Source organism: Labrus mixtus, chromosome 21, assembly GCF_963584025.1.
Source record: "Labrus mixtus chromosome 21, fLabMix1.1, whole genome shotgun sequence".
In the NCBI taxonomy this organism is placed as follows: domain Eukaryota; kingdom Metazoa; phylum Chordata; class Actinopteri; order Labriformes; family Labridae; genus Labrus; species Labrus mixtus.
Genome location: NC_083632.1, coordinates 22,183,393 through 22,196,633, shown reverse-complemented (window position 1 = coordinate 22,196,633; position 13,241 = coordinate 22,183,393). Strand labels below are relative to the sequence as shown.

The window sequence follows — 13,241 nt, the reverse complement described above, 5'->3', positions numbered from 1 at the left end:
TCGTGTCCCTATGCAGACTTAGCTACATTTGATGGTTTGTGTGCAACACTCTGTACATGCAGGCGCTTGTTAATATCTGTTTGTGTGTATGTGTGTTGTTGTATCCTGTCCCTCGATGGGGACTCTTCCTGTCTTCCTGCAAACACACACTGTGGCTGCCAGACAAGTCCCACCAGAGGAATCCTCCATGGAATTGCCTGACAATGGGGAAAGTTAAAATACAAGCGTGCTCGGGTTGCAGTATCAAGTAGTGCTAGTTTAAAACATAAAATATGCATGATTACATAATGAGGCTATGTAGAATTTCATTTAAAGGGTTTATAAAGAATGCATGTTTTACTTTGTACTTGCTTAATTATCATGCAATATCAAATTAGACGTTTGAGTTGATTTGCAATAATGTGTTTTATTCCTAGTTTTATCGCTACATTTAACAGAAACATCACAATTGAATCCTACAGATCCATCGTCCTGGATCATCCAAAAAGCACCTGATGAAAAAGAACATGTTTTTTATTTTTCTAATATTTGTGCCCTGGACCAAAAAGGTGGGATTCATGTTCCATAACCATGAAACTCTGGCAGAGGAGGAGACAGTAAAAAATAAATCCCCCTTGAAATATTGATGTTCAGCAGCAGCACACCAAAAAGTCCTGGAGTAAAAAAAAAAATTGAAGTTAATTTTCTCTTGGTTATCTTGGTTTTGGAATCTTTTGCGGGGAAAGATTTCTAAGTGCAGGCAACATCTAGTTTCATATTAATTATATTCCAGGCCCATGAGCAGTTTGAGGAGCCCAAGCTGGAGGCGGTGAGGGAGAACAATGTAGAGCTGGTCCAGGACATCCTGAAGGAGCTCAGCCCGCTCGCACTGAGCAGCCAGGCGGCCGACGAGCTGGTCCGCATCTTGAAGGAGCCTCACTTCCAGGTATGTAGAGCAGCAGGTCTTACATCTCACAGCAGGCTGTAACCTTGATTAAAATGCACTCAGGCTAAAAAAACCTTTGATTACTTTTCAAAGGGACGTTCATGCTTAATGATGCATGTTGTCCAAGCATGGATTCCATCGATTTTGGAGCTACAGAAGATTATGTTTCAGTCCATGTGCACCTGTTTAGTGCAGTGTGGCATGATTATCTCCTGTAGGTGGTCGTAGTGGGAGAAAAGCTGATTTCTCTTCTTTTTTTTTCTTTTTTTCTTTTTTATTACTTTTTATTGTCATCATGTCTTAACATACAATACACATATTTTATATTCAACATAAGGATGACAATATTTTACATTTTTATAAGTGGTGTGGTGTTAAAAAGTTTGTGTCTCCCCAGTGATGTTGAAAGTCTAAAAATAGCACTTACCATACACTTACAAATGTATTACAGTTGTTTAAAGTAGCGTGAAGTCAAACTGAGGTAGCTTGGATCTGTGTTACATAAATTCATAAATTTTTCCCTCCATCAAGGTTTTCTTCCCTATCTCTACGATATTTAACATCTTTAGGAAGGGCAAACAAACAAATTAGTTATATAAAATGAAAGAATTAAATTAAATTTAAAGAAAGAGAAGAAGAGTCAAAGGAGAAAAAAGAGATTTCTCATTTTTATGGAAGTGTTTTTATCACCCTCTTCCTTTTCTCACAGTCCCTCCTCGAGACCCATGACTCTGTGGCATCCAAAAACTACGAGACTCCTCCCCCCAGCCCCTGTTCCTTCATGGATGCAGCCCTCAACAACCAGCCTGTTCCTCCAGACGCAGTCAGGATGGTGGGAATAAGAAAAGTGTCTGGCGAGCACCTGGTGAGTCTGCTCCACAAAGACACTGTAATCACTGTGGCAGAATAGAGCCCTCCTGTACAGTGTTGAGATAAAAACTCAACAATAAAAAGTATGTGTTGTGTTTTGGAGCTGAGAGGACTCTCTGTATAATGAGATCTTTCTACGGCATCGTTAAAAAAGAAACAAGTCACATTTATGCTGCAGTGTAGCACACATTGAGTTTGATTTATCCGACATGTTCTTGAATAAAGAGGACTCAGTGATACACTTGCCAGGTGATCTATTTTCTCACTTTCTGTCCACAAACTCTGCCAGCCGCCTGTTTAGTTATTCATAGCCCTCCAGTGGGCTTTCTGACTCGTAACTGTGGGTCTGCTGACCACCTCAAGAAAGTGACTGCTGTCACAAGATCCAAGTTTGATCAGGGGTGAAGAATAGAAGAGAGACAAAATGGGAGAAAAAAAGCAACAACACATACAGACTGTAAGTGAGAGTAGCCTATTTAGATAATAAAGACATGATAAAGCCAAAGGGGAAATGTAACTAATGACCACCAGGTGTGATTCTAACTGGAGGATTTTTTTTATTGAAAATGAGTTATTTTTATTTTCATTTCATTCATTTTTAAATCCCATTTATATTTAGTTATTTTAACTAATTTTCTTAATGTGATTTTTTTCTCAAATAAAAGATTAAAACCATCTTCATTAAAGCATTATTTTCAAACTGTAAATTATGGTTTATGGACAAAATGCTTTAGGTCGAGGCTACCTGTGACAACTATCAAAAGCAACAATACGTGCCCATCCTCTTCTTTTCTGGATCAAAAAACAAGATTACAACAGCAAAAAAAGAACAAATGATCTTTACTGCACAGGGTGAAGTCATGGTTGTTCATTCACTTCATATGTAAAGCCACTGCCACAAGTTCATCTTTATCTAGACATGAATATCTCCAAAATATCCTGCTGGATTTTTATTTGCAGTGAGCTTCTAGTACTAAATACTTCTGCATTCTGCAGCTACTATTCTATTTTTTTTAGTTTTACTGTTTTTATCTTCTTTTACTTCTTGCTGTCTTTTTATTTATGCTCTTATCTTAACTCCTCTTATGTTTTAACTTGGTCATTTTGTATGTTACTTACTTTGTCTTTTTATGTTTTATATTTATATATACTTTTTATTTTTCTTAATATTATTGTTTTTTTTGATAATTGATTCACTTGTTTCTATTTCTTTGACTGCTCTTACCTTCTTATTGCTGTTCTTGCTGTTGTTTATGTTCTTCTGTGTTTGGTTTAGTTTGTTCTTGTTTTTGTTTTAGCTCTTTGTCAAAGCACTTTGTAAACCTGTGTTTTTAAAAGGTGCTATATAAATAAAGTTATTAATATTATTATTATTGAACTAGTGAGCAGTGGAGGACTCTGCGTTAATGTCGTAACTTATTTTTTTGGTTTGCTGTTAATATTACACTGAATCTGAGTGTGTGTGTACAGGGAGTGACGTTTCGAGTAGAGAGCGGCGAGCTGGTGATCGCCAGGATCCTCCACGGCGGCATGATCGACCAGCAGGGTCTGCTCCACGTCGGTGACATCATCAAGGAGGTGAACGGCAAGGAGGTGGGCAACGACCCCAAAGTGCTCCAGGAGATGTTGAAGGAGGCGAGTGGCAGCGTGGTGCTGAAGATCCTGCCCAGCTATCAGGAGCCACACACACCGAGACAGGTAAATGGATTTGAGCTTATATTGAGCGCTTTTCTAGTCTCCCGACTACTCAAAGCGCTTTTACACTTCATGTCACACCTACACATTCACACACTGATGGTAGGTAAATATTGAACAAACTTTCTGATTACTTTGAAAGGACGCTGTCATTTAATCAGTTAAAGTAAGTAGCACTCCGTGTACTCCCTTGCATCCCTCACATGTCTGTAACCTTGTCTGCTGTGCCAAGAATCTTATGTCTCGTTCTACTGAGGGACTTTGTAGATGACATTGGCTGCTTGGCTGAAATACCAACATTACCGTTTTGTCACTTATCCAAATGCAGAGTCATTTTAGGCTCATACATAATGGATCAATAATGGAAGTCTTCTCCAACAAGAGATAAAAGGAGTGACTCCACAAACAGCTCATGACACCACCAGTTTGACTGAGGTGTTTTTGATGTAGTCTTTGTCTGTCATCGTTGAAAACTCACATTAGAAAGATTATACGTTTGTTGGAGATCAATATGTTGGAGAGTAGTGTTTTATCACCGCTGTAAAAAAACAAAACAACAACTCTTGGTGTCGTGATGGATCTCCCTGGGTTGTACCAGCTAATGAACACCAGCTTTCTAAGAGCCACAGGAGGCCGGTCACACTGAAAATGTGACCCAGTTTACAGTGAGGGTTATCTTTTCAGCGTGATGGGAGGATTGAGCACACCAGTAGATGCAGTATGTACAGCGAGAGCAGTGTGAGGCGGCGCGGGGCTTTGAGACGGATCAGTCTCAGCAGCAGAGAAGAGGAACACTAGAGCCCCGAAGGAGCCGTGCCAAATGAATTCATTACACCAAACAGAAATATACTGGAACATCATCTACAAGAAAGGGATGTAGAGTGGGTTTATGTGCTTGGCTTATTGGCATACGGAAACATATTTGAAGCATATTTTACACAGTTTGCTGATAAACTGAGCTTGTTAAAGTTGAAAGTGTGAGTTGTGACCCCCCGCTCTAACATCAACTATGATCTGACACCTGCTGTTTTCCTTTATCATGTGTTAACCAACAGTCGCTGCTGACCTCTACAACGGTTTCATCTTTGCATCCAACTGAGATGCCGAAGTATATGTAGTCTTAAAAAAACAGACAAACCCCTAACGCTAAGGCCAGAGGAATGTTAACTCAGGACAAGTTGATTAGTTGCAGTGTAGTGGTGGAAATCCTCGCTAACATAATTTTTTACTTTTTTGGTCAGCATGATTCCTTCCAGCAGCATTATCAGGTAAAAAATGATCAATGAACTTGTCAGTTACTTATGTTGATCAACAGCTACCACAAACTGTTAGATTGCTGATCTGGTTCATGCACACTGCTGCACTTCAGACTTAGCCTTAGTTATAGTTTAAAATTTGAAATATCTCAGGGATTATAGTCACTAGCACCTCATTCACAGGCTGTTATGGACATTTTACACGGAGAACAATGGGATGTAGGTGTGTGCGTGTGTTTGTGTGTGTGTATTTTAATTGTCTTGTTTTTTTTTTTTTTTGTTTTTTTGGATCCTGATGATGAGAAACGCGCTCTCATTTTGCTTGCACTACTGTTGTATGTACAACTAAATGACAATAAAGCTTTGAAATGAAATAATCCAACCTTTATTTATACAGTACTATTTAAAATTCAAGTTGCAAAGTGCTTCACTAAGTCAGCCAGATCAATCAGGCAGGTCATACAATCAAAGGGGGGTAAGGATAAAAAACAAATACTATAAAATGTGTAAAAATCACTTTAACCCTCATGCTTTGTTCCTTTTTACTACCCTTTCAGATTTTGTTTGTTTTTTGCTACTTTTACTGCATAATGTTTTTAACTAACATCAGTGCTTGTCATAAAGTATAAAATATCCATTACTTTTTCATTTTTAACCCTTCAAATGCCAGTTTGTTTGCAGAATGCACCTGTTGAAAAACAACCTCAACATTGACAATTTTATATATTCTCAATGCTACTGGTATTTCTTAAATATATATATATATATATATATATAGTAGCACAGTCTGAGATATGTAACTTATTAACAGTAACAGTGATTTCAATGCATTTTTATTTTTTGTGCAGTGACAGAAAAACATAAAAACTCCCTCTCAGCTTGTTCGTGGCCAAAAGTGGCCACCTCTTGTTCACATTTGCAAAATGCTATAAAAATATTTTTTATTAAAGGATTTGTCCACTTTCACCACTTGATTTTTTTTATTTGCTTCAGTCCTTGTCATGAAAACCAAAATTTCATTCAAATTCAGAATTTTAACCCTTTAAATGCCTGTTAGATCACAATATGCTAATGATGTATAAAGGGAGAAAAGTGTAAAATCAAATTTTTTACCAAATAATACATGCTACCTGATAATTTTTAACCAACATTACAGCTAAATATATGTCAATAATTAGCAGTATCATTGATTTTTATGCACTATTACTTTTTTGTGCAGTGACAGAAAAACATTTAAAAAACCCTCTCAGCTTGTTCGTGGCCAAAAATGGCCACCTTTTGTTTACATTCCCAAAATTCTATACAAACACTATATACTGAAAATACACTGCTTACATTTTTTTAATTGGCATCAATCCTGAACATGAAAGTCAATTTTTTTTTTTTTAATGATCATTGCAGGTCAGTACCAGTAACAGTGACAACAATTATATATATATATATATTTTGCATTATTACTTCTTTTGAGCAGTGACTAAAAAGACAAAAACTCCCACTTGGCGTGTTAGAGGCGAAAAACATTTTCTTTATTTTTACAAAATGCCACATAAGATTATTTTCAACTATCAACAGTTGATTTTTTTAAAAGTGTGTTTCAATGAGTATTTATGTGTACATGCGTGCGTGTGTGTGTGCATTCTCAAGAGCGGCAGGATATGCAAACCACTGTAGAGTGGTCCTTGCAGACACACTCTCCACAGCTGGAGCTAGTGGTTGAATTCACAGCTATGCTAAGCTACACCAGTTATTTGTGCGACAACAATGATGTCACAGTTAACGGCTGGTGAGTGACTAGTGTCCGAAATGCTTTGAATGTTTGCTAAATAAGTGCATTATATAATAAATATAAATATAAATATATATATATATATATATATATATATATATATTATCCACTACATATAGTGAGTAGGGAGTAGGGGATGAGTGAGTGATTTGGGACACAACCCATTACTTATCGTACATGTCACGTAGCACATGAATACCTTCATCCATCTTGGGTAGAAGATGACTCTTCTTCTAGTGCAGAGGATTTCTCCCCATGTTCGCTCTCCAAGCGTGTCACATAGTCAAGTGCTTGAAGCAGTGAATATGACCTTCTTGCCATCTTGCCAGAGCCAAAATGATCTGGGAGCTGTTAGGCTTACTTATAGAATTAGTATTGACTGCACCTGCATGAACTCCAGGACAGGTTTATAAACAGTGCCAGAGTTTGTTTTCGTTTCCCCTGCAGCTGAACCTTTGACCTCTGCAACATGTCCTGTGATCTTTTTTTATTTTGGAGAGTAGATATTTGGGTGTGTAAGGGCTATTGTGTAGATGTGTGTGGCATTTTTTATGAAAAGAAAAAAGCTAAAGGTGCTTTCAACATATGCATCAAAGCCAAGTGTGCCTGAGAAACTCAAAGCTCAATAACCTGCATCAACAGAAATACATCATCATTTATTTAACTCTATCTTGCTACTACATATTTGTGCTGCGCACTCACATTTTTTTTTTCATGCACAGACACAAATCATTAACTGACATCCTTATGATCACACCTACATCAAAATTGTGTAATTAATTTGCTCCATTGGAGTGCAGTAAGCCATCATACGCCCCTACTGGAAACTAAGAATATTACATGAAATTGCTCCCTTGGCCAAAAATGAATAAATAACATAATCTGGTAAAAAAACATTAAAAACTACAATTTCCAAGTGTTGAGTTTATAATAAAAGCCATTTTACCAAAATTGTATTATTTTATACTGTAAATAACAAGGAATGAAAACATGTGGTTTGAATGGGTGTCAATGGGCCAAAATGGCCACGATAGAGCCAAGAGGTAGTATTTGATGTATACAATATATTTTTGATATATTTAAAGTGCTGAATTTGAAAATTAAAAAATCAGAAATTGAGAAATTTCAGCCCAAATGCATTAACACAGCTAAAATGGTTGAAAAAAAGAAAGTGAAGTGGCCACAAATGGCCAGGATAGAGTCCAGAGGGTTAAAAAAGATGATACAAAAAAACAAGTTCAATTGGAAAAATTAACTGAGATGCAAGAAAAAAAAACACTACACCTGAAAAAAAAAAGTAAGTATTGTCATTGTGGGCACGTAATTATACTACTATTAGCATTAATCTCAGAGCACCAATGTGTATAGTCTTACAGAGCCCTGCTACAGTATTATTTTGAATTCAAATAAGAGGTCAGAAGAAAACTTAAACTACATTTGGGCAGAATAAATCAAATTTCCAGTATTTCTTCCCACTAAGAAAATACTTACTGCCAATCTGGCAGGAATACTCTAAAATTGCATGCATGTTAAAAACTGTATATCCTTCCATATCTACTGGTTATTCACCGAGAGGAGTGAGTCACAGCTCTTTCTAACATTTTTTAAAGACGCCGGCTAAATTGTCCCGAGACCTTCTGCTTTGTGCGACCAGAGTTCAAGTGTTTTCATTTTCTGTGGCGTCGACTCCAGATATCAAAGTGTCTGCTTATACACTGAGTAGTGTGTGTCTGTCAAAGAACTTAAAGAATGATTCAGTTGTGTTGACGCTGTAAAGAGTTGTGTAGGTGGAGATTGTACTTAGGAGGAGTTGTGGTGAGAAGAGCTGTTCTCTAAAGTTTTTCTCTGAATGTGAATCCTCCAGTCTGGTCATCGCATGCTGACTAAACTCTGCTCTGACAGCTCCCTTTGGCCAAGACTGTCAGATATATAGATTAGTGTGCTGGCCAAGTGCATTGTAATTGGAACAACTCTAAAACAATAATAAAAAATCGCCTCTCAACCTTATAATGTAATTGGTAAATGGACTACTCAAAACACTTTTACGCCACATGTCACCCATTCACACCCTGATGGCAGAGGCTGCTATGTCAATTGATCATCACCCATTAATACACATTCATACGCCGTCAGCGAAGCAGAAGGAGCAACTTGGGGTTAAGTCTCTTGCCAAAGAACACATTGGACATGTGGCTGCAGGAGCTGGGGATCGAACCCCCGACTCTCTGGTTGAGAGACGACTGAATTCACAAATTGAGCCCCAGCCGCCCCGTGTCTAGATGTCTAGACTTATTCTTCAACTCAAACAATATAATATATTTAGATCTAGGTAAACATTTTTATTTTCTTAGCAACACCAGCAACTGTTGTGGTTAAGCTGCCATGTGTTTTTGTGTGCACATGTGCGTAGGGGGGAGAGGGAGGTAAGATGGGGGAAAGATGCTGTCACTCAAAAGGGGGGGGGGGGGGGGGGGGGGGGGGTGAGTGACAGAGGTGAAATTGCAAGGGAGAGGATGCAATCTAGCTCCCCCCCTTCTCCTCCGTCCACTCTTCCTCTCACTTCCCTCCTGCCTCTTTGCATTCAGCCATATTGTGCCAACTACTGTCAAAGTGTTCTCTTTCTCTCTTTCTCTCTCTCGCTCTCTCTCTCTCTCTCTCTCTTTGAGGTGATCTATTCAGTCTGTTTCCCATGGGTAACTGCAGCATATGGAGGAGGATATAGTGAAATAAACTCTTGTCCTTCTGTGTGTGTGTGTGTGTGTGTGTGTGTGTGTGTGTGTGTGTGTGTGTGTGTGTGTGTGTGTGTGTGTGTGTGTGTGTGTGTGTGTGTGTGTGTGTGTGTGTGTGTGTGTGTGTGTGTGTGTGTGTGTGTGTGTGTGTGTGTGTGTGTGTGTGTGTGTGTGTGTGTGTGTGTGTGTGTGTGTGTGTGTGTGTGTGTGTGTGTGTGTGTGTGTGTGTGTGTGTGTGTGTGTGTGTGTGTGTGTGTGTGTGTGTGTGTGTGTGTGTGTGTGTGTGTGTGTGTGTGTGTGTGTGTGTGTGTGTGTGTGTGTGTGTGTGTGTGTGTGTGTGTGTGTGTTGTTTCCACACACACAAACATGCAGTCTTTTTTTTACGTCCATGCAAGAATGAGCGTCAGTAGGGGGAAGGGGATAGTTGCCATGACTACACATTTTGGCCATCTCTCTCACTTTCTCTCTCTCTCTCTCTCTCTTTCTCTCTCTCTCTTTTTTATATTTTATATTTTTTTATATTTAAGTATTTCAAGGTTGTTCTGTAGTGACTGACATTTACTCGCCCCATCCATCAATAACCCTGTACTTTTCATACACCACAGCCCCAGGCAGCATAGGTACACATTCCCAGGCTGTTTCTTCAACTTAATGCATATTTGTCCGAAATGTAACCAACATTTTCCCTTCTTCCCATGTCTTTTTTTCCTTTAGGCCTTTGTAAAGTGTCACTTTGACTACGATCCATCCCATGATAACCTGATTCCCTGTAAGGAAGCAGGGCTGAGCTTCAACAGCGGCAACATTCTGCAGATTTTCAACCAAGAGGACCTCAACTGGTGGCAGGTGTGCTCACCCTCCAGCACATACTCGAAACATATTCAACATTTTTTGAAGGTCTTTGTCATGTTGGCTCATCCTTCTGTGTGTGTGCATGTTTCCCCCTCACAGGCCTGTCACATAGAGGGCGGCAGTGCAGGTCTCATACCGAGCCAGCTGCTGGAGGAGAAGAGGAAAGCGTTTGTGAAGAGAGATCTGGAGCTTGCGACTACAGGTACACACTCAGCAGCAGCACCTCTCATTATGCAGATTCAACACAGGCTCCTCACCTCACAAAGACAACATCTGTTCCTCTCCATATCATACAAGCATCCCCCCCCCCCTTCCCCTTCCCCTCTATAGTCTGTCAGTGAGCGCCCAAGAGCTAGTAATGAGGAACTGCATGACTCAGGCGCCCAGATCCAATCTGCTGGTTATGAAGCTACAGGGGCTGCCATTTACAAACTGCTAAGACCCCTGATCAATAATCATCTCTACTCTTATGAGTGAATAAGAGGCTGTTTTCTGCTAGATATATCTGGTTCCTCAGGAGCAGCGAAACAGATGGTGAATCAGGGCTGCATGCCCTTCACTTCAGGAGGAGAGGAAGGTGACGGCACAAATGTTCTGCCCTTGAAGCCTGTGGAGGACACATCTGTCTGCTGCCATGTCTTACACATAAACAGAGAGCATGATTTGAATACATAAATGAACGGCTTATTATTGGATGATTCTGGAGGTCCAAAAATTGAATTCAGATATTAATCAGAGAAATACTTAGCATTTAGTGACCTGGCTGCAACAATTCTTGTTGAGCCAACTTGAAGAGTTTAATCAGACATGAAATAGATAACTTAGCTCATCTTTGCTTCCAGGATCGCCTTCATGTTTGTGCAAAGACAATATTCTCCCTCAGAGCAGATTGTCTAGTCACAGGTGTTTTTTTAGCAGCAGACTTGGTTGCACATTGCAGTGTTGGTGCACAGTGTCCCCTAGTGGTGCTGCCTCCCTATAACCGTCTTAAGATGTTGGATTTATGACCTGGCAGTGCTTTCAGAGACACTTCACCTTCTTAGTGTATGGTTTGAACACAGGCTTTGTTGAAGTGGCTGGCAGAGACATGCGCCAAGGTTGGAGATTTTTTTTTTTATCCTTTTAGTGTGTGTTTTTTGTCCATCTCAGGTCCTCTTTGTGCAGGAATGGGGGGCAAGAAGAAGAAAAAGATGATGTATTTGACGACCAAGAATGCAGGTAACCAAAAACACACCACACAACGTCACATTCTTTTGCTTTCAAACTAAATGTTCATTCAATTCTCATCACTTCAATGGTTATTCTCTGACCAGAATTTGATCGGCACGAGTTGAGGATATACGAAGAGGTCGCCAAAGTCCCGCCCTTCAGGAGGAAGACGCTCGTTCTGATTGGTGCGCAGGGTGTTGGTCGTCGAAGTCTGAAAAACAAGCTGCTGGTGTCGGATTCCCAGAGATATGGAACCACCATCCCCTGTGAGTGCAGCAATCCATGATTACTACACACTCTTATACCAAATCCATCTGTGTCATATTTTACCCTTCTGTGTTTAAACTGTTGAATTGATTTAAACGTGCCTGTTTTCACCCTTCAGTCACCTCCAGAAAACCAAAGGTAGATGAGCGGGACGGCCAGATGTACTCCTTCATGACCCGCAGCGAAATGGAGTGCGACATAAAAAATGCTCGTTTCTTGGAGCACGGGGAGTACGACGGTAATCTGTACGGCACTAAGATCAATTCCATACACGAGGTGATAGAAACAGGAAAGATCTGCATCCTGGATGTTAACCCACAGGTATAGGAAGCTCATATGTGAATGACGTTCTTTCATTTTCCCTCTCCTACATATCGTGCCCCCTTTTCCTCCTAACTTTGGATCTGTTATTTCTCACCTTTTTCCAATTCAAATGACTCAAGTTCAAGAATTCACATTTCTAACCAATTATGCCGAGCTAGATGCTGCTCAAGTATTACCAGGCAGAGCACATCATCAATATTTATCAAAAAAGGATCTCTTAATGATCTACATTACACGCTGGAAACACTCAGCTAATCTTATTTACACACATTAGCTTGATACAGTTTTCAGAGGGAGATACTGCAGTTGCATTTTAATCACATTCTCAGTTTTATAATTATATGCTGGTTTTCCTACATTTGCATTTCTTGCAGCTCAGTGATGCGGTGATTTTAAAATGTCTCAACACAGTGTTTTTTTTCTTCTGCAGGCTCTCAAAGTGCTGAGGACGTCGGAGTTCCTGCCCTATGTTGTGTTCATTGAAGCTCCAGATTTTGAGGTTCTCAAAGCTATGAATAGGTCAGCTATTGAGTCAGGAGTGGTCACCAAACAGTTAACGGTGAGTGTGTGTTACATGGCCGTTTTGCTATCAATTTCTTAACAGTGAAAAATAGACTTGGGCATAAACACAGTTTTCTGCCAAACGTCTGACAGTCAGTTTTATTTAACATGAAGTATTGCTGGCTTTCTGGTTTAGTGCTTGTTTAAAAGTTTAATCAAACAGGGTTAGTGTTTTGATTTTGATGAGAGGGTGGATATAAACTTCTTTGTTTTAAAAATAATTATATTATATATTAGAGATTATATTAGCTTTCACATTGTTTCTACATTTAAAATACATTTCGGTCCTGGGGGGACAGGGCCTTCTCCATTGCAGCTCCCACCCTCTGGAACTCTCTAAAAACATCAGAAACTCCCCCACACTCACTTCCTTCAAGAAATCCCTCAAAACGCACCTCTTCATCACTGACTCTCATCCTCTTCCCTCAACATTACTTCTATGTTGTATTGTTCTCTTAGCTTTTGCTTTGCTTTTTGTTGTTTCCTGTCAAAGCGTCTTTGAGTATTTAGAAAAGTGCTATATAAATCAAATGTATTATTATTATTATTTATCTGCTATTGTTCATGTTTTACAGAGAACCTGTTTCGAAACATGTTTCTTCTGAATCCAAAATAAATCCCAAATGTTTTTTTACAACTAAATTGGCAGCAAAAAATCAGAGCGTAGCAGATAGCTAGCTGAAGCTTTTTGTGGATGCATCAGAGTAGTGTGATGCATGGCCATCATAGCCAGACCTCTGTCCAATTATTAAATGTACACAGGCTAG

General features: G+C 39.4%; 1 protein-coding gene across 2 annotated transcripts in view; it reads left to right on the top strand.

Moving 5' to 3' along the window:
• Window positions 1-13,241, top strand: part of mpp2b (MAGUK p55 scaffold protein 2b) — a 53,862-nt gene that overhangs the window by 38,481 nt on the left and 2,140 nt on the right. For both annotated transcript variants that reach the window (XM_061028015.1, XM_061028014.1), the window contains 9 exons: window positions 773-925; window positions 1,635-1,790; window positions 3,266-3,493; window positions 9,976-10,107; window positions 10,213-10,315; window positions 11,263-11,331; window positions 11,427-11,588; window positions 11,708-11,910; window positions 12,344-12,472. In XM_061028015.1, the coding sequence (XP_060883998.1) occupies window positions 773-925; window positions 1,635-1,790; window positions 3,266-3,493; window positions 9,976-10,107; window positions 10,213-10,315; window positions 11,263-11,331; window positions 11,427-11,588; window positions 11,708-11,910; window positions 12,344-12,472 (1,335 nt within the window). The remainder of the gene's footprint in view (window positions 1-772; window positions 926-1,634; window positions 1,791-3,265; window positions 3,494-9,975; window positions 10,108-10,212; window positions 10,316-11,262; window positions 11,332-11,426; window positions 11,589-11,707; window positions 11,911-12,343; window positions 12,473-13,241) is intronic.